The 25,977-nt window shown below is 45.2% G+C and overlaps 1 protein-coding gene across 1 annotated transcript in view; it reads left to right on the top strand.

Moving 5' to 3' along the window:
• LOC120508047 (c-Maf inducing protein) overlaps nucleotides 1-17,309 on the top strand; it is a 129,805-nt gene extending 112,496 nt beyond the window's left edge. Inside the window, exons 11-21 of the mRNA XM_039721323.1 lie at nucleotides 571-636; nucleotides 1,703-1,729; nucleotides 2,179-2,227; nucleotides 3,673-3,780; nucleotides 6,273-6,389; nucleotides 7,775-7,915; nucleotides 8,832-8,879; nucleotides 9,618-9,764; nucleotides 11,248-11,353; nucleotides 12,444-12,514; nucleotides 15,343-17,309. Coding sequence (XP_039577257.1) covers nucleotides 571-636; nucleotides 1,703-1,729; nucleotides 2,179-2,227; nucleotides 3,673-3,780; nucleotides 6,273-6,389; nucleotides 7,775-7,915; nucleotides 8,832-8,879; nucleotides 9,618-9,764; nucleotides 11,248-11,353; nucleotides 12,444-12,514; nucleotides 15,343-15,396 — 934 coding nt within the window. The 3' untranslated portion in view covers nucleotides 15,397-17,309. The remainder of the gene's footprint in view (nucleotides 1-570; nucleotides 637-1,702; nucleotides 1,730-2,178; nucleotides 2,228-3,672; nucleotides 3,781-6,272; nucleotides 6,390-7,774; nucleotides 7,916-8,831; nucleotides 8,880-9,617; nucleotides 9,765-11,247; nucleotides 11,354-12,443; nucleotides 12,515-15,342) is intronic.
• The last annotated feature ends 8,668 nt before the right edge of the window (nucleotides 17,310-25,977 follow it).

Raw genomic sequence — 25,977 nt, 5'->3', positions numbered from 1 at the left:
CACTAAGAGGAGGTGGCAGGCTGTTCCAGGTTGTTTCTGCAGACATGCCTGGGTGTTTCAGGCCATGTGAAATTCACTTCTGTGTGTACTCATTGTTACTAATGGGACTGGGAGCCATGGTCTGGGCTTTGGCTGGTGGGTTTTGTGTCAGAAATGGATTCAGGGGTATTGTTGTTTTTAAAAATGGGCTTATGTCTTGTAGCAAAGAAAATTTCCAGTTGAATGTAGAGAAGAGCTTTAAATAGCAGTGGCCTGGTAATTGTTCTACCAACTGAGATGAAAGTATTACTTAGTGATTAAATGTCAACAGGTTTCATAAACAGCAAATGTCTTTAAGTTGACATAAAGAAGGCCTCTCTGCAGGTCACTGTAAATACCAGATTTATTGTGCCTCAGTGGAGGATGTGCTGGAAATGGAAAGGGAAATGTCACTATAGATTTTGAGAGTGCTTCAGTAAACCAGAAAGGTTGTTGGTGCCCAGAGTAAAAAGCTTTTAACTCCTTGAAACTAACTGTTGGCAAACCATACTTAAAACCTGGTAACCTGTTAACAAAATGTTCATTTTGCAGGTCAGACTATGATGACTGGAGACCAGCCCTGGCCAGCTTGCTTCAGCCTATCCCGTTTCCCAAGGAGTGAGTTTGCACTGTCTTAGTATTTACTGGCTTGTTCTTGTTACTGGTTTTTTATGGTGAAATATACGTCAAGTAAAAAGGGGTGGTAACAGGAGCTTTGTGCCTCTAGTATCGATTTCGAAACTGAAGTTGATCTTGGCTGATGCAGAGGGATGTGAAGACCTCCCTACGTTCAACTTCCTTCCCCATTTCTCTCAGATGATCCTGAAAAGAAATATGGTTAACTAGAGGCAGGCAGACAGGAAGGGGAGGAAAGCTGGTGAGGAGGAGAGCAAAGTGAGAGATTTAGTGGGGGAGGATGCTTTACTGGCGTCACAGAGACTCCTGTCATTTGTATTTTGCATTAAATGAAGAAGCTGCCCTATGGATCAGCCGAGCTCCCCTGGAAACCTATTAATGAGCAGTGGTGTTTATAAAGTGCAGACCTCCATGGACAAAAATTACAACCTGTAATTGTACAATTTGCTGGCTTATCACATCCCCTGATGACCTGATGTCTTGAATCACAGAGGTTTAATCCTCCATGCCAGGTTACCTGGGCTACAGTGAGAGCTTGGAGATGGGTAACAGAGACATCATTACCTAAGTCAAACGTGAGTCTTGGGGGAGCTGTAAACCATACCATGATCCAAGGCACTTCACAAAATGACCATTAATTGCTTTACTGATGTATGATGCTAATTAGCTGTGGCCATACCCTAATTGCCTTGCAATTAAAGAATACACCTGGCTCTTGGAGGTAGGAAAAACCCTGTAATTATATAATGGTACTGTAAGTCTTTTACTTTCTTCTGACCCAAAGCTCCCACTGATATTAGTCAGAGCCTTGTCTTAGACAGACTCAAGAAAAGCTACAAGATTTGTTCCAAGTAATTTTCCCCTCTAGGTTAATGAAAGAGGCTTTATCTGATTTTTTGAAACTTTTTTTTTGTCTTATGTGCTGCAGTTTCTTAGCAAGTCCTTTTATTATCTGGAAAGAACTGAAAAGTGCTTGTTTGGTTTTTTGGGCTCTTTTCCCCCGTCTCCTTTCTCTCAGATGCTCATACTCTTCTGTTTTGAATTTCAGGGCTCTCGCACATGAGAAATTCACAAAGTAAGTTTCTGGGGCTCCTTTGTTTTATTGAATAAATTCTTGTATTAGTCAATAATAGCAGTGATGCATTATTCAGTATTGTGTCTGTAATGGCTTTTATCTGTGAAGGGCTGTAGGCATGTTCTGTTAGCAATAAAAAGTTCTCTTTGTAATTTATTGTGCTAGCAGGAGCCCAAGGACTAAAGCCAGTGGGTGCTGATAGAATTTACAAAGGAGTTTGTCAGTGCACATCTCTGAAACATTTTCTAGGCTATTGTGAGCAGACCCTGTCCTTGGTAATCACTTTTAGGCATCATATGTCCTTTCTGTGGTAGGAGTTCAACTTGGTTCTCTCTAAAGTGCATTAATATATATAATTTTAGGTGTTGTTCAAGAGAAATATGGTACTTGTGCAAATACTGCAACCAGCAACTGCTTATTCTTGTCCTTGTTACTCTTATTTTTTTCAGGGAGCTGAAATATGTGATTCAGAGATTTGCAGAAGACCCGAGGCAAGAAGTGAGTTTGTTGGCAGTTTACACAGAGCATTAGTTGGAGGGGTTGCAACTGCACTTGTTCAGATCTCTCCTTAAGTAGTTTGTTCCAAAACACAGTGTGGTTTTACTCTGCCTAGGTCTCTAAGCAGGAGTGGCCTCTCAGGGTGGTTTATGTGTAAGGTTTATGTGTTGTCACCTCCTTGTCTGGCATCATTTGATGTCCTCGTTCTGCAACCAGCAAGATTTTCACCCTCTGTGGGATCACTCGGAGCTTTTCATCTTCTGTAGAAAAAAAATGGAAGCAAAATGCACGGATCCACACAGCTTACAAAATAGCAGGTTTTGTGTAGCTGTGTTTCAGCTCTGTTGTGTGCAAATGACCGTAATTCTCATGAATTGGCAGCAGGAAGGGGGTGGGGGTGTGTTACTGGGGTGAGAGTGCTGCTGCAGCCTCAGAGCTGCACTCACAGCCTGCTCAGCATCATCAGCTTTGGCTGAGTCACAGGGAACCTCTCATCCACTGTGATTCTTGCTTTTGGCATGAAGGCAAGAGAGCTCCCTCAAACTGTGGGTGAGGCTGTATCATCACTGCCCAGAACTCCTCTTTTTCATGGGTTTAGCTCTTGTGAGCAGTAGTTACCCTTGTCAGAAGAGACCTTCTTGTCCTAGAATGGCACCAGGATTTCATCTGTCACTAGACTTCTGTGCCCAAAGGAAAGAATTTACCTCCCACACACATACACCTCAAAAATTGAAAAGGAACATCTGTTTCTTCAAGTGAAGGGGGAAAAAAAAAGAAAAGGAAAAAATAAAGTTTAATTATGACTTCTCTATTAAATTGTGGGACTAAATATAGTAATCTCTACAGTGGGCCAAATTTAGACTAATGGTTGCTCACTGGTGCCAGTTTTCCAGTGCAGCTTCCGTGTTATGTATCCCTGTTGAGTTTTCCCTGTGGATTTCCTTCACCCTGACTCTGGTTGAATTTTATAGAGCAGGAGTAACAAGAATTGTTAATGATTGGAATGAGCAAGCCATCAGCCACCACATTTGGTATGCAGATCACATCAGATGTGTAGATACACATGACAAGAGGACGGGGAAAATTACAGAAGTTGAGAAATTTGTGGGGGTTTTTTGTTTGTTTTTTTGGTGGTGTTTTGGTTTGTTTGTTTTTTTTTCCCAAGTGAAAGGAGCTGTTCTAGATTAAAGCCATTTCGTGTTTGATTTGTGTGAAGGGAATGAAAAGGGCCATGCAATAAGGGATGAAGCAGCTTTCCTCTTAGTTATACTGAAAAAAACAAGGATTCTGGGAGTGGAGACTGTCCTGCAGCTCTGCAGGCTGGAATATTAACCATGAGATTTCCAGCAGTCCCTGGTTCTGCAGTTACTTTTGGCCCGGTGTGGGAGATGCTGGTGGTTATTGGCAGGAGCTGTAACCTCCCCAATGTGTTCCCTTCTTGGCAGGTCCACTCGTGTTTGCTGAGTGTGAGGGCTGGCAAGGACGGCTGGTTCCAGCTCTACAGCCCTGGGGGAGTGGCCTGTGATGATGATGGAGAGCTCTTTGCCAGTATGGTAGGTGTCTGCAGTCGTGGGAGTTTACAAACTTTGCAATAAGTAACTAATGCCCAGTCGGCAGTAACAGGATTTGCCTGTTTTTGTCAAAAAATAAATTGTCAAATTCACGATTTTGTTAACCATGAGTGTTCACCAGAAAATCCAGATCTTTCTGCCACCAAATCCATCGACCTCCCTTGCAGTCACAGTTTGGTTAGCACATTACTGTTCTGTTTTTGAACCTTGGCATGTTTTCTCACTGCTAGTGTAATACACAAACCATGCTTGTGCATATGTATGTATTTCTGTATTTCTAAATATCTGTCTTTGTCTGTCTGTATAAAAAACTCTCTCAGGGAACATGGAAAACTGGGAGACAGACTGTTCTGTACATCCACACCTATAGTTTACATTTATAGGCTACCCTGGAATTTAAAACCAGCAGTTACATTGGTTTAATCAAGGGATGGATGGATAGATATAAAAAGGTGTTGTCAGTGTCTCTGCCCAATTACATTGTTGTGAAGAGGTGTAATTAGAAACCAGCATTCCATTTCCAGCAGGTATTTCTTTTGTAACTCTGAGAAGGGCTAGACAGAAAATAACAGGTTTTAATCAGTGATGTGATTTAAGCACTGTCTTCCTGTACAACCTGGGTCAAGTCATGTAGGTCTCTCTCTGTATTAATTCTCCATATACCAAGTAAGATAGAAATTATATTACTACCTTTCCCTGGTAAGGGGGAAAACATTTGTTAAAATTGGCTTTGGGTACATAGTGAAGTGACTTTCTACACTTTGTGCATCTCCCACATGCTGAACATTTTGGGATGCAAAGAACATCAATCTCTGTCTATACCCTTAAATTCAGATGGATCAGATACCTCTGAAACTGATAATGGAAGAAGAGTGTTTACAAAAGGTTTCACCCCTCTTCACTGTTCATCTGTCTTTTATCTTTGAAAAGAAAATTTCTTCAGAGCTGTATCATTTCTCCTGAGAGCCATTGAGGATATTTATGAGCATCAGGAGATGGCGTGCATGAGAAAGCACAATGCTAACACACATTAATATGCAGTACTCTGTGCCCTTTGCAAGGATGTTGATAAATACTTAAAGAGCTGCTAACGACTAACCATAAAGTTGGAAAAACACCCTGTTCTGAGATGCACCTAATGTTACTTTACTGTCAGTGTCAGTATTTTCCATTGCTCAAGAAAACCTCTAAAAAAACTTAATGAAAACTGCATGAAATTAAATCTCTTTTGGCTTGGAAGTTCACATTTTTAAAGGCTACCTGATGGATGCTTAAGGAAGAAAAGATTTTCTGTGTTTCTGAAGAGCTTGCTGGTAATGAAGCCATGATTCACATAGAATTGACCTCATCATGGCATGGTTGTGATATTTTAGCAGTATTGAACATAGTGCAGGCAATGCCATGATCCAGGGGGGCCACAGAATGTACAGAATGTATTTACAAGGTTATTGTAGGGTAGTGCTGATGTTGTGTCCACATAATGGAGCTCTTCCTGCCTAGGCTGTTGGAAAATGCAAATTCTCACGTAATGCTCTGCAGCAAATGGTGAATCAGCCATCTGGGTTATGAAATAAGACTTTCTTCTATGAACCCAGACTTCCCTGCATTTAATCTCTAAGGCTTCTACATTGGAAAGAATATGTCCAACTTATTTTCTGCAAAGAGACATATTTGATTTGTACGACTTTGCATTTCTGCCACAGGCGTTACTATGTGATATCAGATGGTGCTTTCTGGAGCTTTCAGAGAGTCTGCACAACAGTTTTGTCAGCTCAAGGGCTCAAAGGAGTGCCACTCAGGGCATGCTCTCAGCAGTTCTTTCCTTTCAGGGAAAACTGAGCAAAAGAGAAAGCAGGATAGTGGGCCCAAGAGCATGAAACCCATGAAGTCATCTCTGACTTAGTGCTTTGGACTGCCAGATTTTCTTGAAGCAGTCCTTCTTTCCCCAGTCAGCTCCTGTCTCTTCATCCTGAACAGGTGATTGTGTCTGTCAGCACTCCTTTATCCAAGGCCAGCAGATTGCCAGCAGCACTGCCTTTTACCTAGACACCCATCCCACAGAGCCCCTGCTCCCCAGCTGGCATTTCCAGAGAAACCCAAGCGCAAACAGATGCGAAAGCAAAATCCCCGCTGGTTCCCCCGGGGCTGGGTTCATCAGGTTACTGGGAATGGGGGCAATGGCACAGCTGCTCTGATGTTTCTGGGGAGCCTCTGTCAGGCTGTCAGCTGGGCTCCTTTATGGAGTAAAACTTGCCACTCCCTCAGAGCTCACTGGGCATCACCTTCTTCAAAAAGTCACTTCATTCAGCAGTAAAACTGTTGAGACACTGCAGCCCTAACTGTAAAGAGAACTTTCATTCCTTTAGGTTTATTGCAAATACTTAACACTTCTTGATTGCTTAACAATATCCCTTCCAGAGGTATATGTGTTTCTTAAGCCTACACCCCTAATTTTACCTCTGTTTCTTGAATAGGTTCATATTTTAATGGGATCCTGCTATAAAACAAAGAAATTCCTGCTTTCACTGGCTGAAAATAAATTGGGACCTTGCATGCTGCTGGCTTTGAGGGGTAACCAGACGATGGTAGAGGTAAGCCCTAAAATCCTGTGGTCATGAGCAGTGCTGAGGTTCACAGTGCCTTTCCCAGAACTGGCTCTAGCAGGGGTCAGGTTTGTGTTGTGTCAAACACCAGCAGTGGCTGGTTGTGGTTCTCTGAATTAAGGGGAACAGAATATTATTGTTCTGTAGACATGAGTGTGAATTAAATGGAAGGTGGGTGCATGAATTTTTGGACAAAGAGGTTGTTTGCTGTAATGCAGCTGGAGAGGTTAGGATGGGAAATAAATGGCCATAGTGGTGAAGGCTGTGGTGAGAGATCACAATTCACAACCACAAGGCTTTTGCATTATGAAATGCCTGATTCTTCTCTTGCCACCTGCAAAATGAGCAGTGCACAGGAAGTGCCTTTATAAAACCTTATTTGCTTGCAGTAATACACTTTTCTGTGCTTATTATTTGGTTTTTTTGTTGTGCTAATAGTTTATATGTATTTTTCTGGGTTTCTTAAGAGAAGTTTCCTGATAAATGTCATTATCAGCAGAAAGAGAGTGGATAAATGAATGGAAGGAGTTACAGTTTTTCATTGACTTAGATTTTTGCATGCTAATTTAATCCAGGAAATAAAGGAGCATGCTGCATGCATTTGAATATAATGCTGCTGAATTTTTTTTTCTTCATTAAAAATAATTGAAATTGTGGAGGGAATAAAAGCTTTGCATTTTAATTGCAATGGCATGATACATAGCTGAAAAAGAAAAGCAGTGTGGAGAGGCAGCTTGTGTCCTAAATCTGTGTGAGCCTCTGGAATCACCCCTTGGGATCTGACTTGTTCCTGGCAGTCCCTTCCCCAGGTGGGCTGGGTGTGTTCCCAGTGAGGTGAGGGATGTCCTGGCCACAGCAGTGAGCTCCCAGCATCTTCTCTTGGAGCCTCTGTGCCCTTTGCCCATCCTGCCTCGTGGACTGGGTGCACCTCACACGTGTTCTGCTTGCACAGAAGTCCCAGCACTTAGGGATGGAAAGTCCCTAAGGCTGCTGTGCAGTGTCCCAGCCCAGCCCCTGGACCTGGGAAATACTGGATCAGTTGTACCTGTTCTGGAGAGGACTCTGGCATGGAGCCATCTCCCAGGTCTGATGCAAATAATTGCACCTCTCAGTCAGAAGGAATGAGCACTAATGGGGAGCAGGATAGACAGGCTGTCTTTTGGTGATTACACTTTCTTTACAAATAAAAAATTAATTTCATGTGTTGGAAGTGGCATAAATATTGCTATGATATCCTCTAATCTAAACTCCTTATTGCATGCTCTAAAAACTTACCCTGGAATTTAAACTACTATGCCAAATGTAACTGGGATATTTGAAAGAAATGGAATGAAAGCCCTGCACTGACCACTCTCCTTTTGTTCTGCTGCTAGATTTTGTGTTTGATGCTGGAATACAACATCATTGACAATAATGACACCCAGCTCCAGATCATCTCCACCCTGGAAAGCACAGACGTGGGAAAGAGAATGTATGAACAGCTGTGTGAGAGGCAGAGGGAGTTAAAGGAGCTGGTATGTCACCCTGCACACATTGCCATAGCACGTTGGGCTCTGTGCTCTCCACAAATGGAGGTACAAAAGAAAGACAAGCAGGGTGTGAAATTCCCAGTTAACAACAGGATGGGAGCAGTCCTCAGAGGATTTTACTGTGAATATATATACTGTGTGATATTTACTGACGTGACTAATCCCATACTATGTTTATGAATGATATTCAATAACCTGCTTAGGATCCCTGTGAAGGAATAAAGGTGAAACCCTGCTGTCTCAAGATCTTACAAGTCAGCTTGTCAAATTCTGCCACCTTTTGACATATGAGTAGCAAATGGTTCTGGTGCTGGCCAGCATTTCTGAATGCTCTGGCATTCACAGCATTTCACTGAGATGGTCTTTAGGTCTAGTTCTCAGAGCTAAGCCTGTACAAAAAGATTCTTCCTGGTTTTAAAGAGAAGACCTACAGATTTAAAATGGACCTGCTCACATTAGCACTTTTTCACCTAGGCAAACATACCCACAAACTTCCTCTTTCCTCTTTCACATTTATATTTGTCTTTAACCCCTTCTCCCAGCCTGACAAGTAGATGGTTTTTTTGAAGCCAAGCAAATTATTTTATCAGCTGTGCCGTCTTAACCCCTTTGCTCACTTTGCCCAGCATTTTAAAGCTGTTTCCTTTAAAGTGAAAGTAGCCAAATGCTGGCAGGCTGAAGCAGACAAATGGCATGAGGACCCACTTAGCTGTGGGTAGTGGGTGTCCCCTGGGGAGCAACAGGCACACTCAGGGCAGGGGGAACAGGGATGATGTGGAAGGGCTGGCAGGAAGCTTTGAAATGGGAGCAGGGTTAGTGCTAGTGAGGAGCTTGCTGTACTTCAGTGAGTCTGAAATGTAGAATGGCAGCTTGTTTGACCAAAATGTCTTCTCTTTTACAGCAAAGAAAAGGTGGCCCCACAAGGTTAACACTGCCATCCAAGTCCACAGTAAGTTAATCATGTCAATAGAAAAACACCTTTGTCTTTCCATATATAAACACTTGATTTATGTTTGCCATGTGGCACAGTGGTTTTGGGCAGTTGAGTGGGGAGCCATTCCACTTGCTCTGTCAACACAACTGGAGTTTACACAACTAAGGGCACATTTCTTCTCTTGGGTCTGTGCAGCAGTTTCCAACACCAGCAGCAGGCTCTCACATTTGTAGTGCTGCTCAGATTTGGAGTGGCAGCTCTGGGGACAGAGTTTTGCATTACAAACGCAAACATCCCAATGTCCAGTTCTGGATTTTAGTCATGGAAGTCTCAAAGAGACCCAGCACTACTGCATTTAAGCTTGGTGCAAACCCAGACTAACCTCAGTGAGGCCAGGTAATGGTGCTGAGCACAGGTGGGACCTGGACCTCATGGTTAAATCTTCATGATGTTTAAAGACCCATCTTCAGCCTTTGCTCTGACACCGAAGCCTTTGTGTCTCATAAGGATACACACGCAAAGGACATTTTTGTCCTAATGTTTGGACAAATTTTTCCCAGGGTGTGTGAAGCAACGCTGCCACAAGAGCCCAGCTGCTTGCCAAACAAACAGAAACTGCTCTGTGTGGTTCCCTGTTACTGTAAACAAGTGGAGCAGTTGTGCAACTCGCTCTGGTTACCAGTATCGGTGACACCGCACACTGCCAGGCTGGGCATCCACAATCTCTCTTACCAATCTCCTCTCTGCTTCCAGGATGCAGACCTGGCCCGCCTGCTGAGCTCGGGATCTTTTGGGAATCTGGAAAACCTCAGCCTGGCCTTCACCAATGTGACAAGTGCTTGTGCTGAGCACCTCATCAAACTGCCTTCGCTCAAGCAGCTGAACCTGTGGTCAACTCAGGTGAGTGCTCTGCAGCCTGAGGCTCAGAGCAGGAGCCAGTGCTGACTAATTCTGAAATTCCACACTACGTCAGCACAAGAGTGTGTGTACAGGCTTGCTTAGATTACTTTGTCCTCCTGCTATTTTTACAGGGCCTTCCTGTGGTTGAGCTCATCCTGGCAGCTGATTTTTTTTCTCTTCACCCCTTTTTTTATTCTGATTTTTAATTTTTGTTTTATTTTTAATTATAAAAGTGTTGCTGCTGTCTTGAGTTGAATGTTCTGGTTGGGCATGGTTGCTGCTGTGTGCTGAGTAGAACCCATGCTGCTGTTCATCTGGGAAATGCTTCTGCTTTCACCCAGTTAGGATGAAAAAATGATGCTGTGCAGCTCATATGGTCAAGCAAAGCACAGTCTTTGCAGTTTAGGCAGTGAATTGCTTGAAAGCTGATCAACCCACTAACAACAAAAGAAACTCATATAATGAATAAGTAGAAGGAAATTATAATGAGAATGTGATTATTTTGTAAGCAAAAAAAGACCTAAGTTAACTGAACAAATTTTTCAGCTGTTGATTGAAGGAACTTCTAAAATTAATTTTTTTTCTTCTATAGTTCCCTGCTGGTTTTACTCTCTGAGGTTCTCCACTGAATAGGTTTTCCCCGTTTTCTGTTAGCACCTATTTATAGTGCTCACTTGAAAATACAATTATTGTCAGTGCAACCACAAAAAGCAGCATTTTTTTACTGAAATGTCATGTAAATATTTCGTTTTGTTTTTCTAACTACTTTGTATCCCAGAAATATCCTTTTTTTTTTTAATGTGGGGAATATGAAGTAGAAACTGATTGCTTCCTTGTTTTAACTGTATGTTCTCCAGATTTGTCTTAACAACGTAATTTTTGCATCTGAGAAACTTTGATGCTTTTTGTTCAAAATGAGTTTGATTTTATTGAACAAAGAGCCTGCTTTTTGTGTGGGTTTTTTTATTAAAAAAGGTAAAAACAGGGTTTAGATTCCATTTTATTTTGAGATATCCTGGTTTCCATTAATCTAGAATTTAGCAGAAACCAAGTGGGTCAATAGAACAATTACCAATCAATAGTGCATTGTTCTTGAGACCAAAATAGCTAATTAATACCACTTGCACTGTGCTTTTTTTGTGTGATGTGGTTGGGAACTGGCTGAGGCTGCCATAACCATCGTGTATAGCCTGGGTGGGAGCCCGCTCCTACAAAGTCCAGGCTTCAAAGGCACCAGTCTAATTAAGTGATGGCCTGTGGTTAAGTGCACACAAGTCACTTAATTTCTCCATTCCCCGCCTGCGAGGCAGAGATAAAACTATTTGCTTTCTCTGCTGTCACTGGGCATGGCGGTGAGCGAGGAGGGCTCGGTCAGGCCCCGTTTCCGCAGCCCTGTTTGCACTGAGGTTCCTGCACGAGGTGTGGGTGCCCCAGCTGGTTGTGCCCCAGCTGGTTGTGACCCAGCTCTGCTTGTGCCCCGCAGTTCGGCGACGCGGGGCTGCGGCTGCTGTCCGAGCACCTCACCATGCTGCAAGTGCTCAACCTGTGCGAGACCCCGGTGACGGACGCGGGGCTGCTGGCACTGAGCTGTGAGTGACAAAGGGGCTGCGTGGGGCACTTGGGTGGGTTCTGAGGGGTTCCTGTGGGTTTGGGCACGGGGTGGATCTCTCGGTGCTGCAGCGCTGCTTCTGCAGGGGTTTAGGACAGAATGTGGCTGTGTTTGGGTTTAACCTTCCCTCCTCACTGCCCAGTCCTGCAGCTGTCCAGCTGTGGGATGGTCACCCGAGCCTGATGGCACTGGGTGGCCTCGTGTGGGCTTTGTCCTCCTGATCCTTACTCTAGATCTTGCTTCACTGATGGCACCTGTCCCCATCTCACATGGTCAGCTGCTGCCTGGGGACTTCCCAGATTTCTTCCCGTGGGTATCCCCTCTGTGTGGGACCTGCCTTAGTGGTACAGGAGGTGAAGATTGCAAAGCCATCTGGCAGCTTCTCCACAACTGTGTGCTGCAGGCTTCAGACTCCTCCTGGCATTTTTTGTTCCTTTGTTTTTGGGGAGGTGAAACTCCGTCCCTGTTCTTGGTTTAAACAAGGCAAGGCAGAGCTAGACATCCAAGATTCCCTGAGCACTGAGAGGAGCTCGATGTGCTGGAGTGAAACTCCCTCCTGTGAAACACCCAGCAGTGCTTTACAAACCTCACTGCTGGCTTTGGAGGGCTACTTTAATAGGTTTGCTCCTACACAGACGTGCCAGACAGGCCAGTAGTTATGGCTCATCTTAGGAAACTATTCTGCTAAGTACTGGAGCCTAAAATGGGAATGGGGGAGGAGAGGGAGGACTGCCAGATCAGCATGGCCCCTGTGAGCACCATGCAGAGCACTGAGAACAGGCACTATTCAGAATAATGTGCAGGAAACCGATTATGAGAAGTTGACTGAACTCCTTTGAAGTCAGCAGTCTTAAGCATATGCTTAATGGCCCTTCCTAAATAGGGACTTTTTCCTGGATGAGGGCCCAAACAGCTGTTTATCCATTTGTATTTCTATATTTTATGCTATTCAGCTTTTTCCTGGGAGTGCTGCACATAGTCATGTCTTGTTTATGCTTTGGCCTACTGCAAGCATGATATTTTAAGAAAATGCAGCATGATCATAAATATGTATGTGTTTTCTCTTTCAGCCATGAAGAGCCTGTGTAGTTTAAATATGAACAGCACCAAACTTTCAGCAGATACCTACGAAGATCTCAAGGTATTTGTGAATTGCATCCTCTAAAGAGGAGAAGTATCTGTAGCAAGAGCATGGTGGTGATGGCTGGGGCAGGGAGAAGTGACCCTGTGGAGTGGGTAGCATGAAAGTTATCTGAAGGAGGGTGAAGTGGCTTATTTTGTGGGTATAATGACTGAAATCAGCGTTGTGAGGTTGCTGGCTTCAATGGACCCAGGAAACATTTAATACACTGAATGGAGAAGTATGAGATAGAATCAGCAGCTCAGTCTTTTTGCCTGTGCTATCAACAGTGAAGGCTTTATCAGTAAAAGTTTCATAAATTGATTGTACCTGTCTCTGTATCCTCATCAGAAACAATCTAGTGCACACTATATCCTGTACTATTAACAGGACCAAAAGTAACTTGGGTGAACATTATTGTGAAGCTTTGATTTGGAAAGCAAAGGGAGAATGGAAAACATCAAGGAAGATGCAAATTTGTCTTAACATCTCTAGGACTGGAATTGGGCTCTGAGCAGAAACGTCTGCACAGATGCCCAGTTCTGAAATTTAACATATAATGTCTGTTTTTACTGTGAGTTTATAACCACTTAGGCAAAATGGTGTAAAGAACCAGGTGGTTTCAAAGCTTGCCTGAGATGTGTTGGCTTTCATGAGTTCACGTGGACTTTGCTTTCATTCTTGTGGTGTGTGAGTCGCATCTCTCAAAACCTTACCTTAGAGATCCAAGGACTCAAGATGAAACTTGACATTTGCTTGTCTTGGATTTTGAAACAGATTGGGCCACGTTTACTTAAAAGGTCACAACCTTGGGTTGAGTTTGGAACTTGAAGCAAGTCCTGTAACTGCTCTGCTTTCAAAATTCACTGCAAACATCTATCTTTGGTTCTGGCTGTGGAGCCAGGGCTCCCCCAGGGACTCAGCTGCAATGCTGCTTGCATGGAGTTTTCAAGATCAAGTTTTAAAAACTTGTGTTACAATTGTATATGCAAAGAAGTCCTTGGAATTAACAGCTGGCTTGCAGATGGGTTCACACAATGGAGCTTGTATCAGGCCCCAGGCATTTACAGACAATCAAGGTCAATGCTGTATTTGGCCCAGGGCTCTGAAATTGCATCTATTGAAAGACTCCCCTGGTCCCACCCCTGCTTCTGAGCCCCTTTGCCACTCACTTCTTACTGAAACTCACATTTTCCTAACTGGTTCCCTCTGCTCTGGTATGGCATTAATAGTCCTTAGCAGCCACAAAAGAAAGTGACTTGCCAGGGCAAACAGTAAAACTGCCTGGGATCCAAGTCCTGATGATTGCAGAGAATTCAAAAAACTGAGAAAACAGGCAGGCATTACTTTTTCCCCTTTCACCTCTTCCACTGAGATTTATCTTGGTGCTATTATTTTAGGGCTCTGTGTTTGTTCAAAGGTAGTAGTTTCTCTCCCTGGGGCACATGGTTGTAGGTTTGTTAAGAGCAGCTCAGACTTCAAAGAACATATTTTTGATACAAATCTTTCCTTCTTCTCACGTTGGTCTGCAAGAGCATTTGGGGCACAAGCCAGTGATGACATTTCCTCTCAGCTCCATCCCCCACCCTACTAAACACACTTGCACACACACAGACACCCACATATGTACCAGGCAGGCTGAACCAGACAATAAATAAACACCCACTACTGAAGTCATTATTGCCTAACTGAAAAATTATTTGCTGGCAGTGTCTGTAGGATTATGAATAGCTCTTATCAAAATATGCGCGCACATAAATCAAGGAGTGAGGTAATAATGACTCCTAGAAACTTCCAAGTCCTCAATTATGCCCTGGCCTAATTAAAAGTGTTTATTTGTTTGGAGAGAATTAGCTGTGCAGTTATGGCCAGAGAGCATGGAAAGGGGATCGATGAGTAGGAGCAGCACAAACAGCCAGTCCCCCTCTGCCTCGTGTGGGGTGATCCAGGCATGATATGGCCAAAAGCAATGGAGTTGTGGAAGGGAGACCACAAAAACACCAAAAGTTGCTAATATTAATGAATTGTTTTAGTACATGGAAGGTAAAATGGCCAGTGTGGAGGCTGAAGGAGGAACATGTCTATCTCTGCTGCAGTTTGAGTGCACCGCCTTCATGGTGAGAGTTGGACAGACTTGTTTTGCTAAGCATTTGCATAAAAAATAAGATCATGGCCTGATCTGGTGGCTGCTGCATGGGTTGTAGAGTAGGTGGGACTTAGTCTCATGTGTCTGTAAGGGCATCCTGTTCCTTTGCCACACCCACCTGTCCAGCTCACTGCTGAGCTCAGCACCGTGCCCAGGGTGTCACGCCTCTTCCTGCAGTCTGTGGTTGACAGATCAGTCCTCCCAGTTTGCTGGGAGGTGCTTTGTCCCTTTCTGTAGCCCTCCTCCAGATTTGGATACGACCTTTGAATTGAGTAAGTCCAGGGATTGTTTCCACACAGGAGCTCCAGGCCAGAAGGCTGTGTCTGCCCTTTACCTCTCCTGGGCTGCCTGTCATCCTCACCAGTGGGGCTCTGTGCTTTCCTAGCCAAGGGGCGGTGCTTTCATCCCCTTTTGGGAGCCCACATTCAAAATACAAGCACAATATTCAGAGCTGCACAGGTCCTAGGCTTGCTGTCACACAGAAAGTCACAGGATACAAGGTTTTTCACAAGCATCAACACCAACAGCAGCGAGGCAAGGTGCTCTCCTTCCCCAGGAAGTTCTTTACTCCTCCCTTCTCTATTCCTCCTCCAGATCTGGATACCACTGCTCTGTTGGATAAGCACAGGGAATGAGATTTGATAGGAACTTCTTACCTGAGCCCTGAACATGTTGTTAATTCTGACCTTTCCTCCCCTCACAGGCTAAACTCCCCAACCTAAAGGAGGTGGACGTCCGCTACACCGAGGCCTGGTGAACTCTCCCTGCCTCCGACTCTTCTCTTTTGCTTCTTGTGAGAAGGAAAAGATTTTTAAAAAAGACAGATTGAAACAAACCAGAAAATAACTTTTGGCCAATTCCTGTAGAGCAGTGAGCCTGGGGACTTGGTGGCAGGAGTTGTGGTTGTGGGGTAGCAGAGTGGAGTTGTGTGTTTTGGGAGGATGGGGCAAGCCTGGACCCCATCAGATTCTTTCAGCTTTGTGATTTCAGAATCAGCATAATTTAAATTGAAAAGGAAGGAAACAAACAAAAAAAGAGGACTTTGTAGCAGCAAGAGGATTATAAAGAGGAAAAAAACACCTTTGTGGATTTTATTTGCCTTTGTGTTTTATGCCGTGTGGAGAAAAAAATATATATTCCTTTGTCCTTACTTACTTGGGTTTCCTTGGCTGGCACCCAGCCAGCCAGAACTCCTGTTTCACCAGTTTTGCTCCAGAAAATCAAACTTCAGAAATCTCAAGAGAAGAAAACCAAAACCAATATGATTTTCACCTCCCCTCATGTCCTTGCAGTTGTTATGCAAAGTAATTTTGTTGTACATAAGATTTACATAATGCACCTATTTAAGAAAATGGTTCACAAATAACAGGTCTGGGACCTGTCTTTTATTTATGAATTGTTAATTCTTTTACCCTTTTTTTGCGTATAGTACTGTATAAACTAGTTTGCTGTCTTGTTGTTATTATTATTTTTTTTTAAGGAAATGTCCTCCTTGAAGAATTGCCTTTTAGTAATGCAAACTGTATTATACTCCCTCTTTGTCAACATTCATCGCGTTGTCTTTTTGATTTCAAAATGCCTCAAATGTTATCAAATAGGAAGGAAAATCTTCATCAAGGGGGGTGTGGTTGTTGGGGAAGGGGGTGCAGGGATTAATAAAAGTCACAATTCCTTCCAAAGTCTGAAAATTTTCTTTAGTCTTTTAAGCCATGTCAGGTTCAAACATGGGAGATGGGGACAAGCCGTTTATTTTGCCAATGGGGTGTTTGCAAACTGTAGATTTTACAAATTGCCTCCGTTGTTTTCTGTTTACGTCCGATATTTCAAAACGAGAAAAAAAAGCTCTCCCTCCACTTTGTGCATCAGCTTTTTCTGGTTTTTTTTTTCCCCCCCTCCCCTCATTCCCTCCCCTGTCCCGTGCCCCCCTCCCTGCCCTGTCCTGTGCACGCATTGTTCTGCATGTTCCTCTGGGGAGACTGAGGAAATCGCGGTGTTGCTGATCCGATAGCTCTGACCTGTCTGTAAATGTGACTGCTACATTTTTCAAATTCCACAGTTGCTTAGAAGATGATTTTTTAAAAATTGTGGTTTCTTTTATAACTATGCTGTTGACTTTTTTTTTTCATAATGAGCCTTCATTGTACAGAGCTGCTTATTTAAAAAAAAAATCAAAAACACAACAAAAAGAATTTTTTTCCTCTGTTTAACACTTTTATTTTATTCTTCAGCACCTCAAGGTTTCACATACAGCCAATGTAATTTTTTATATGAATATATATATATATATTTAATCTTATTCAATGGAAAGCCAAGCTTTTTTGTTCAGGTTTTGTTTTCTTTTTTTTAAGTTTGTTGCTATGTAGACAACCCCATCCCAAATGATGTTGTTTTTCTCTTTTTTTTTCTTTTTTTTTAAATAATGAAACAGAAATTGAGTCTTAACTCATGTAGTGTGTCAGGTTTTCTTTTCCCCCCTTCAAATCCCACACTGTATGAAGATGCAGTATGGGAAGGAAGAAGAAGAAGAAAAAAAAAAGAAGAAAAAATATGCCAACATTTTCCTTAGCACTGTTGCTTTTACCAATGGTTTACTACTACTGTTCTGTAGCTGTGTACAAAGAGATGTGAAATAATTTCAGGCAAAAATAAACTGTAAGTGAATATCTTTTAGCTGCGTGCTTTGTGTTTTCTTTGAAGGAGCCCTTGGCTGGCTGCTGATGTGGGGATGCTGTGGGAGGTGCAGGCTCCAGAGCAGGGGACCAGCAGGCAGCCAGGGTGTCTGCCACCCCTCCCCAGGCTTGAGGAACCACTGTGGACAAGGAGGAGGAGAACTGCTGAGCTCTCTGTGTCCTTTTCCTGCACCCCTCCCCAAGCCTGTTTGTGCACTGTCCCCAGTCCTTGAAAGGCTTAAGGAGTTCTTGCAGGGGCCATCAAAAGAGTTTCTTGCACTGGTTGCCTGATGTAGGCAATGAAGGAAGCACTGGGGCATCTCCAGGCTCGAGAGGGGTTTCTGTACATTAAGGTGTATTTTAGGGTAGTCTCCAAAAGCAGGGATGTGCTGTGTTTGTGTTCTGCTGTCCTGGATGAAGCCCTGCAGGGTGTGGGCTGGATGCCAGCAGGACACCCAGCTGGAGCTCCACATCTCTGCCTCCATTGTCTGCACAGCTACTGAGCTTCAGCTTTCAAACAAATGGGCTCCACTTGAAGCCAATTCCTGCAGGTGTTCTGAGAGCTGCCTTTATCACCTGTTTTACCTGGCTCCTGTACTCTCACTTTTATCTGTATTTCTGTTCTGTTCCACAAAAGAGACTTCAGGACATGGAGAAACACGAGGGTTTGTACTGTGCTTCCAGCCAAGCTAAGTGCTCATGGGATGGCCCTTGATAAAGAGAATAACCTGCCTTTATTTTTGTTTTTCCTTCACTGAAATCAGACAGCTGTAGCGAGTCCATTGGGCTTTCTGGGTGTTTCCCCATGAGCAGTCACCACTGTCCTGCCCTGGCAACAGCAAGGACTTCACAAAACCTTTCTGGACCCAGAAGAGCCAGAAATATTCCTGGGATGTTGCGTGAGGGACTGAAGAACCGCCCAAGGAAGATCTTTAGGCCTTGGTGAGATGAAGACATGTTGGATACAGCTTCTCTTCCTGCTGTGGACAATGACCCATCCCTGAGTTCCCAAGGCTCTGCCTTTGTGGGAGCTGGCAACAGTGTTTGTGTTCTGAGCCTCATCTGGATTATCAGCCCTGGGGGAAGCCACAGAGCTTTGCTGAGATGCTACGTGGGTCACTTGGAGTGGGCAGGGAACGGGCGTGTGTGAGATCCCCCTTCAGCACCTGCCCTGGTCCTGCCTTCTGCTGGGAGAAACTCCTCCTTCGTGCTTGCTCCCTGCTCCTGTCTCCTGAAACAGCAGAATCTCCCCCTGCTGTGGCAGCAGGCTGAACAAAGTCTGAGTGAGGCTGGAGGTGGTCAGTGTGGAGTTAAAATGGGGCTCAGGGTCTGTCTCGCCTGGCTGGAGTCATCCCGTGCCAGGGCAGCTGCCCTGGGTCTCAGGCCTGTGGCATTTACAGGGCAGCATGGTGAGGCTGCCTCAGGGTTGTGTCCGAGTGAGGATTCTCCTGTTGGTTACAGAAGGTGAGGATTAGACGTGCTGTAATAGCGATGCTGTGTCTGAGCTTGCACTCCGCTTTTCCTGAGCCTTTTGTGCCAGAGCGCTGGGCCTCGTGGCTGGCTGGTGGTGTTCCCTGGATAATGATGCCTTTCTGCCTGTGCCCAGCTGCTGCTTGCTGATAATGGAGCAGTTCAGAAGCTGCCTGGTTCCATTTGGGAGGTGCCTGCAGCCCACCTTCCTGGGACTCGGAATGCCAGGGGCTGGTCTGACCCGCAGCTCTGGGCTTTCAACCCGAGCTCGTGCAGTAGCTCTGATGCAAGTCCACAGAGCACAAAGCCTCAGCACTGCCGAGTTTTGGGAGCAATTTTCTCCTATCCTCGTTAAAAGCCTGTGGTTGTCCTGCCTTCCTACTGCTGCTTCCACTGCTCACAGCTACCTTTTGAGTTTCAGAAGACCAAACACAGAGATGAATCTCCCAAAGTACCTTTGCCTCCAGTTTCCCAGCTGTGTGGGCTCAGCTTATTTGTTGCTCAGAGAGTGAAATATAGACCTAAAATCCTGAGAATTCAGCATGGATTTGCTTGTAGGGGAGTCCTGAAACAGCTGCTGAAGCATTGTCTGGTGGGATTTTTACCAGGTAGGAGCTTGGGTTGTCTTGTTCATGGGATCCAGGTGGAGGCCAGGTTATCCACCAGTCCCATCCCTGGTGACCTGGGGCTCCTTGCCTGATGCCAGCTGAGGGACCTCACGGGGAGGTGTGGGACATGGTGGCACTGGGCAGGTGTGGGGGATCTGCAGCTTGCTCAGGTTCCTGATCTCCTGTCCCCAGAGCAGGTGGGCCCTGTCCTGGGGCTCTGACCTGGCCTGGTCCCCAAGGCCTGGAGAGGCTCCATCTCTGAGCCCTCCAGCACCAAGCACAAGAAGTGTCTCTGATACTCCTTATGCTTCCCAGAGAGCATCAAGCCTCTGTTCAGGTAAAGTTTTCTTGGGAATAAAGTGGGCTCTGCACTGGCAATCCCTAAATGCAGTAAAGGAATCAATTAGTAATGAGGTGAAAGCAAAGCAGGGATGCCAGCTCCACCCAGAACTGCTGGCTCTGGAAAACAGCAGCAGCTGGGCCTGTTCCCTTCCTTGGGATTTCCACTGCCCTGGTGGCTGGGAGCAGCAGTACCCTCCTCTCATACGTACAAGGATTTTTAATCCTTGAAGCTTTACAAACATCTGCAAGCAGTAGGGCAGTAAGTGCTGCTAAGGGCAGTGCTGACCTCTCCCAGCCCCTGACCAGCTGTGCCCGTTAGAACACATCGCTCAGTAATAGTGCTCTCTTGAATTTGTAATGAGTTTTTCCAACTAAGTGGAGTACACATATCAAAATATTTCTTTTAAGTAGATGTTACAATGCATTTTTCCCCCATTTTCTATTGACAGGGGAAAAGCTTAAGTACATATTTGAGATTAGCTATTTTTATTATTTGGAATGTCCTTTTTGCCAGTAACATCAAACATGCAAGTATTTTTCCTGCTAGCCTGATACCTTTTTTTTTCAAGTAATCCCACTTCCATGCTTTTCACCAGCCAGCTAGAACAAAGACTGTAATACCTTTGTGATTTTCCAGTAAGCCCTGTCAGATTTTAAATACATACATACCCAAACCTCCCAGATCTGCTGGCCATGGATGAACCTTATTGAAGTAAATATGTTTTTCTTGTCAATCTCTACAAAGATCCAAACAGAGCTGAGTAGAAGAGAGCTCCCAGTTTGTGTTCAGACCATTAAATTTGTCTTAGCACCTAAATTTACCAGTTTGCTCTGCAGATCTGGCAGTTGATATAGTAACCAGTTTCTTGTTAATTTTTCTTCCAGCTGGGATAGGATATCAAACATTAATCCTTTAATTCTTATGCAGCATACATTTCAAGTTGAGTTGTTCAGTAGATACTGAGATACTTTTAAGTCATAGCTGGCTCTCCCACCTAGAATCTCCCGTTTTTAAATAAGCCTTTGCTATGAAATCCCTGCCTTTGCATTAAATTATGAAAAAGTTCTTTTAAAAAGTGAAGTTTGCTTCGAATATGAGGTCAGAGACCCACTGACTGTCTCACTTTAATAGAAGTGTTGCTGCTGTCTTTGGTATGCACTGTACCTCCTTATATTGAAATACTGAAACCTTGGCTTAGGGACATTTTTCTTTCTATATCTTACCTATTATGATGGTATTAAGGATAATTAATGTTAGTGACTCATTTGCCAGGTGCTTGATGATCTTGGGGCTAGGTTTGTTATTTACTTCTGCAGAGGGGCAGGGTGTGATCCCTGAGTGTTGCAAAAACACATTTATCAAGAACACTTCAAATTTCAGTTTGGGCCATAATGTTAGAAACACACGATCTGTGGTTGACTGTTGTTTATGAAAGAGAAAAGGTATTGTAAACCTGTCTATTGACTAGGGTTTTATGTTCTCTGCCTCTGTTTTACCAGCTGTCTCCCTTCCATGTGGTTCTCTCCAGGCCTGACAGATGGGTGAGCAGTGGCAGGGTTTGGGGAGCATCCCTGTGCCTGGATGGGCCCCATCAAGATCCCCCTCATGGTAAGGAAAAGAGATTCTGCTCTGCACGATGGCCTAGCATGGGAGCAGGATTTGTCCATTGTAGCAATAAAAAAATAAATCAGAGCTTTATAAAAATCCCAGCCATAGCTGGAACAAACCTCCCTGTGACCTGGGGGAAGGGCTGTGTGAGGGGCAGCAAGGACAGCTGAGCTCAGACACAGCATTGCTCCTGCCCTCACTGAGGTGAAATTCTTGTTTTAACATTGCAGTGAACTTGGTAGAGTATTTTTGGCTGGAACAGTCTGACCCAGACTTCTGCAACAGTCCACTATTATCTGATAAGTTAAAGGAGGCTCTGGGGGAATCGTGGATGTGGCTAACGGGATGAAATCCATCCCTGCAACCGAGGCTGGCAGAGGGCTGGGTCTCCTTGCTCAAGCCTGGTAAAGATGCCAGGTCCTGCTCCTTCACAACTCTTTTCTTCAGAAAATGTGCTGGGTGTCATTGTCAGAGGGATTTTTGGTTTAGAGCTTGGGGGAACCTCCCCTGAGCACTGAGGGCAAAGCTCCACTGCATAGCCAGAGCTGTGCATGGCCATGGGATACTCACACAGGATCTCATGCTTCATGGAGATGTGGAATTCCCTCTTTTGGGTGTCTGTCTGGCTCCTCTTGACAGGGAGTGAGTGGTGGTGGCTCTGCCTTTGACAGTGAGCTTTTGTTCCTGCACAGTGAGAGCTGCAGGACCCCAGGGTGCCAAATCTCTGTCCAGGTACCTCCTTCATATTTGAGAGCTTCCAAAACACCTTTCTTGGTAATGCAGCTGATTTATGAGGACAGGGAAAATGGGGCAGTGCACAGAGGGCAGAGCAAGGTCCTGATGGGTGTTTCCAAATGCAGCCCCATCCCACTGCTACCAGTGAGGGGCTCCCCAATACCCCCAGATGATGTGAGGAGGGTCAGGGCTAGTGGACATCCCTGGATGTTTTGGCAGGCCCAGCACCAGGGTCATCTCCTGTGAGAAACTCTCAAATAAATAAATAAAAACCTCAAACCAGGGGGGGGAAGAAAAAGAGGAAAAAGTTGCAGCTAAGGTTGAGGCTGCTGCAGAGCTGATGACATCAATGTTTCCATGGTGACAAAATCTTCACTTAGGTATGGTGAGTGCCCTGAGCTTGCGGCTGCCAAGGAAACCCGCCCGAGCTCCAGCACCAGCCACTGCAGTCCTGGGCCTTCCTCCTCCTCCTCCTCCTCCTCCTCCTCCTCCTCCTCTTCTCCCTGCCCTGCTGCCCAGGGGCTCTGAGCTGCACCCTGCTCCCTGTCCCATGTGGAAGTTAGTTGGTGAAATTGTCCCATTTTTTGCCCCCACTGCCGTGTCAGCTCCCTCATGATGAGGGAGAGCTGCAATCAGCAGGGACATGGGGACATGGTGGCTCTGTGACTGTCCATTGCCACACCACACCTGCTGTCCATTGATGGGCCCCAATGTCTCCATGGAGGCCAAACAGAGCTCTTGGCTTCCTGCAGCTCATGAGTGAAGTTGCTTTGGGTTTTGGGGTCTGGTTTGGGCTGACACCACGCTCAGGGAGCCCAGCCTGGTGTGGGGACCCTTCCTTTCCTGGGACATGGTGTGGTGTGGCCTCAAGGCAGCAAGTGGCTGGAGGAATGACTGTGGAGGAGCAGGTGGGTGGGATATTTTACATTCCTCCATGTCTTTAAATGCAGCATGAAACAAACCCATCTGTGGCCACTCCTTTGCTGGGAGGTTGTCCCAGCACAACATGGGTTGGGTCTGGGTAATTTTTTTTCCCATGATTCAGGTTAAAATCCTTTGAGTTCCCACCGCGTCAGAGACCACCCCCAAGGAGAATTAGGGAAATTGATGACATGACAACAGTGTTTATCCTCCCCCACCATCACATTTTCCCTCCTCTTCGTTAGTATAAATGGGAAGCTCCTCCTGAAGTTTGGTTATTCTCTAGAAATGCACTGAATTCAGACAAGAGCAGTCATTAGTCACCAGGGTGAACCCAGGGCTAACAAGCAGTGAGTGAAGTGATGAAAAATAATTGGCAAGAGGTTTGGGTCTGAATAAAGTCCTGATTTTAGTGCTGTGCTCAGCTGAAGCTATGCCATAGTTGGCCAAGTGTGAGCACCCTGACCAGTGCCCCCACAGCAGTCCTGACAACCCTGAAGGACTCCTCAGGCCTCTCCACATGGTGGCAGGCAGGTTGGTGGCTGGTGGCTGAGAGCTCCGTCCTGCCATGAATTCATCTCCAGTGAAAAAGTGTAATCCAAATCCCACGAAAGCTGATGGAAAATGCTCTTTTCAAGCTCATTTTAAGGCAGACCCCAGTGATTAAACAGCAGTCTGGGAATCTTTGTTTGGTTTTGTGTTTTTACATGAGTATTGAGTGCAGGCCTAAGGCTGCAGTGATGGATTGTGTCACATGATGCCACTGCATCACTCCACGTGTGACCATGGCCAGCCCTGTGCCACCCCACCAGGGACTGTCTCCTTGCCTGTCTGCACGCCGAGGTACAGCTCTGGCTTTGATTCTAGAAGCTGGGGGTTTGGGTCTTGGTCAAGCTGTTGTTATTTCAGGAAAAGAAAACAACAACAGCAAAAAAAAAGCAGCAATGTGTCTGAAGGAGAAACATCTGGCATGTGAGACACTGCTGGCGCTCAGGCTCCGGGGTCTGCGATCCATCAGGCTCCGAGCCACGCCGTGCCTGAGCTGAGCCAGTTGCTGGGAAGGAAAGGAAGGGAAAAGCAGAGCTGCCAAACCCCGATGGCACGAGGCAGCCTGGTGCTCCCACCCAGGGCACTGAGGCAGCAGTAGAGCAGGTGACCAGGGGTGGCAATCTCCTCATGCCACTTTTATTCCGGGGGGAAAAGACACAATTTACCAGGAGGCAGAACTGTGGTCCAAGGAAAGCTCAACCTGCTGCTTGAGTCTTTAAAGTCCAACAGTTCTGCAGTAAAATGGCTTAATTTTATCCCACAGCTGTGGTAGGAGCAAAGGCGATTAGCTAACAGCAAATCTCTCTCGAGAAAATGAAGGATTTTTTAGGCCTGAATTTTGGAGAATAATTATCAATTTATTGATAACCCTTCAAAATAATTATGAATTTTGCACAGTACCAGACCTCCACTACCCAATTTCTGGTCACAGGAGAGGAGTGTAGTCAAAGGGAAATGACTCACAGCTGCCTGTGGTTGAAATTAATGAGATATTTATCTGGAAATATTCTTGTCAGTGGCTTTTCCTTGTATTTTGAGTCAGGACAACAGCATGGAAAACATCGCCGAGACAGCGGTGTCCTCACTGTGGTGGATGCAGAGACAGGAGGATCAGCTCTGGTAAGTGAAGAATCAGAGGAGTGATGGGGTGTAAGGCCAAGAAACCCCTGTCTGAGTGTTCCAGCTGACTTGCTGCAGAAAGCAGCCCACGATAACCCCACAAATTTATTTAATGAGGACAGAAGGGAGAAAGGACATGATGGAGAAAACCTGAAATCAGCTCTAGGACCTTGGGATGAGACTTTTCTTTTTTAATTTTTTTTCCTTTCCCATCTCTAGAAAGCCCTTTCACATCCTGCATCATCTTTCCTGTAAGCAGCAGCTCTTCCAGGAGATTTAAATAGATGTGCAAGAGAAATCCTTCCCCTGCCTGCGCCTGGGGTTACCCCGCGCGTCATCTTCCCGGCGAGGAACAGCAGTGGCCGTGTGAGCAGAGAGCTGAGCTTTCTGGATTGCTTCAAAGCCCCGCTCTGCCAACCAGATTATTGATCAAGAGGAAACGTCGGCGTTTCAGAAGCTTCCCCAAAAAGGCACGGAGCCCACTCGGCTCCTGTGCGTCACTGGGGATTTTTTTATCCGCGGATTTTCCGGCGTGTTTAACAGAGCCGGGTCGTCCAGGAGGGACCCTGGCAGAATCTCCCTGCTGAGTGACTCACACTCGCACATCATGGGAATATGGGTTGACTTCAACATACTGCACTTTTCAACTCTGATTCATGCCACCCCAGGAGAGTAAATAAGGCAACTCCACACACATCTCGGCCGTGACGAGCTGCCTTCCCACTGAAAAGGTGTCAGGACGAATGACAGTGCCAAGGAATGGTGTCACCTACAGCTTAGCCAGCAATTTCACAAATAGGACAAAATGTCTCTTTGCATGTACACCACAAGCCCCTTGCAGCCCGGGGTACCTGCCCTCTTGCATGTTGCAGGAGGTCTTTACTATCTTTAAACCAAAGATGCTGTGCTAAGTCCAGAGAGTTTTTGGCAGGTTTGCTAAAGCTTGGGGACATTTATTAGCAATCTGGGGTTGTCACTTTTCAGGCAGATCGCTTCTCTGCAGATCACTTCAGAAGGGTGGCTCAAAAAAGCAGAGAGCTTCACTTGGCTGGATGATTCCCAAATTCAGGGTAAGCCAGGTCACTGCTGCAGAAGGCGTTACGTGATGTGTTTAGCACCATAGAGACAAAAATCAGGAGCATATTTTTTTAACATGATCTAAATGAATTATGTATCTGAAATCAGTTGTTTGGGGAAAAACTCCAACTGTCATTACTGGTACCTGGATGGTGGTGAGTCACCAAATTACATCCTTGGGTTGGGGAAACGGAGAGCTGAATAAGTGGATGTCTAGTTGCCTGTTAAGCCAGTGAAGC

Source organism: Passer montanus, unplaced genomic scaffold (genome assembly GCF_014805655.1).
Source record: "Passer montanus isolate IOZ18808 unplaced genomic scaffold, ASM1480565v1 scaffold45, whole genome shotgun sequence".
NCBI lineage: Eukaryota > Metazoa > Chordata > Aves > Passeriformes > Passeridae > Passer > Passer montanus.
Note: the sequence above shows the minus strand (reverse complement) of the source record. Positions and strands in the feature narration are given on the sequence as shown.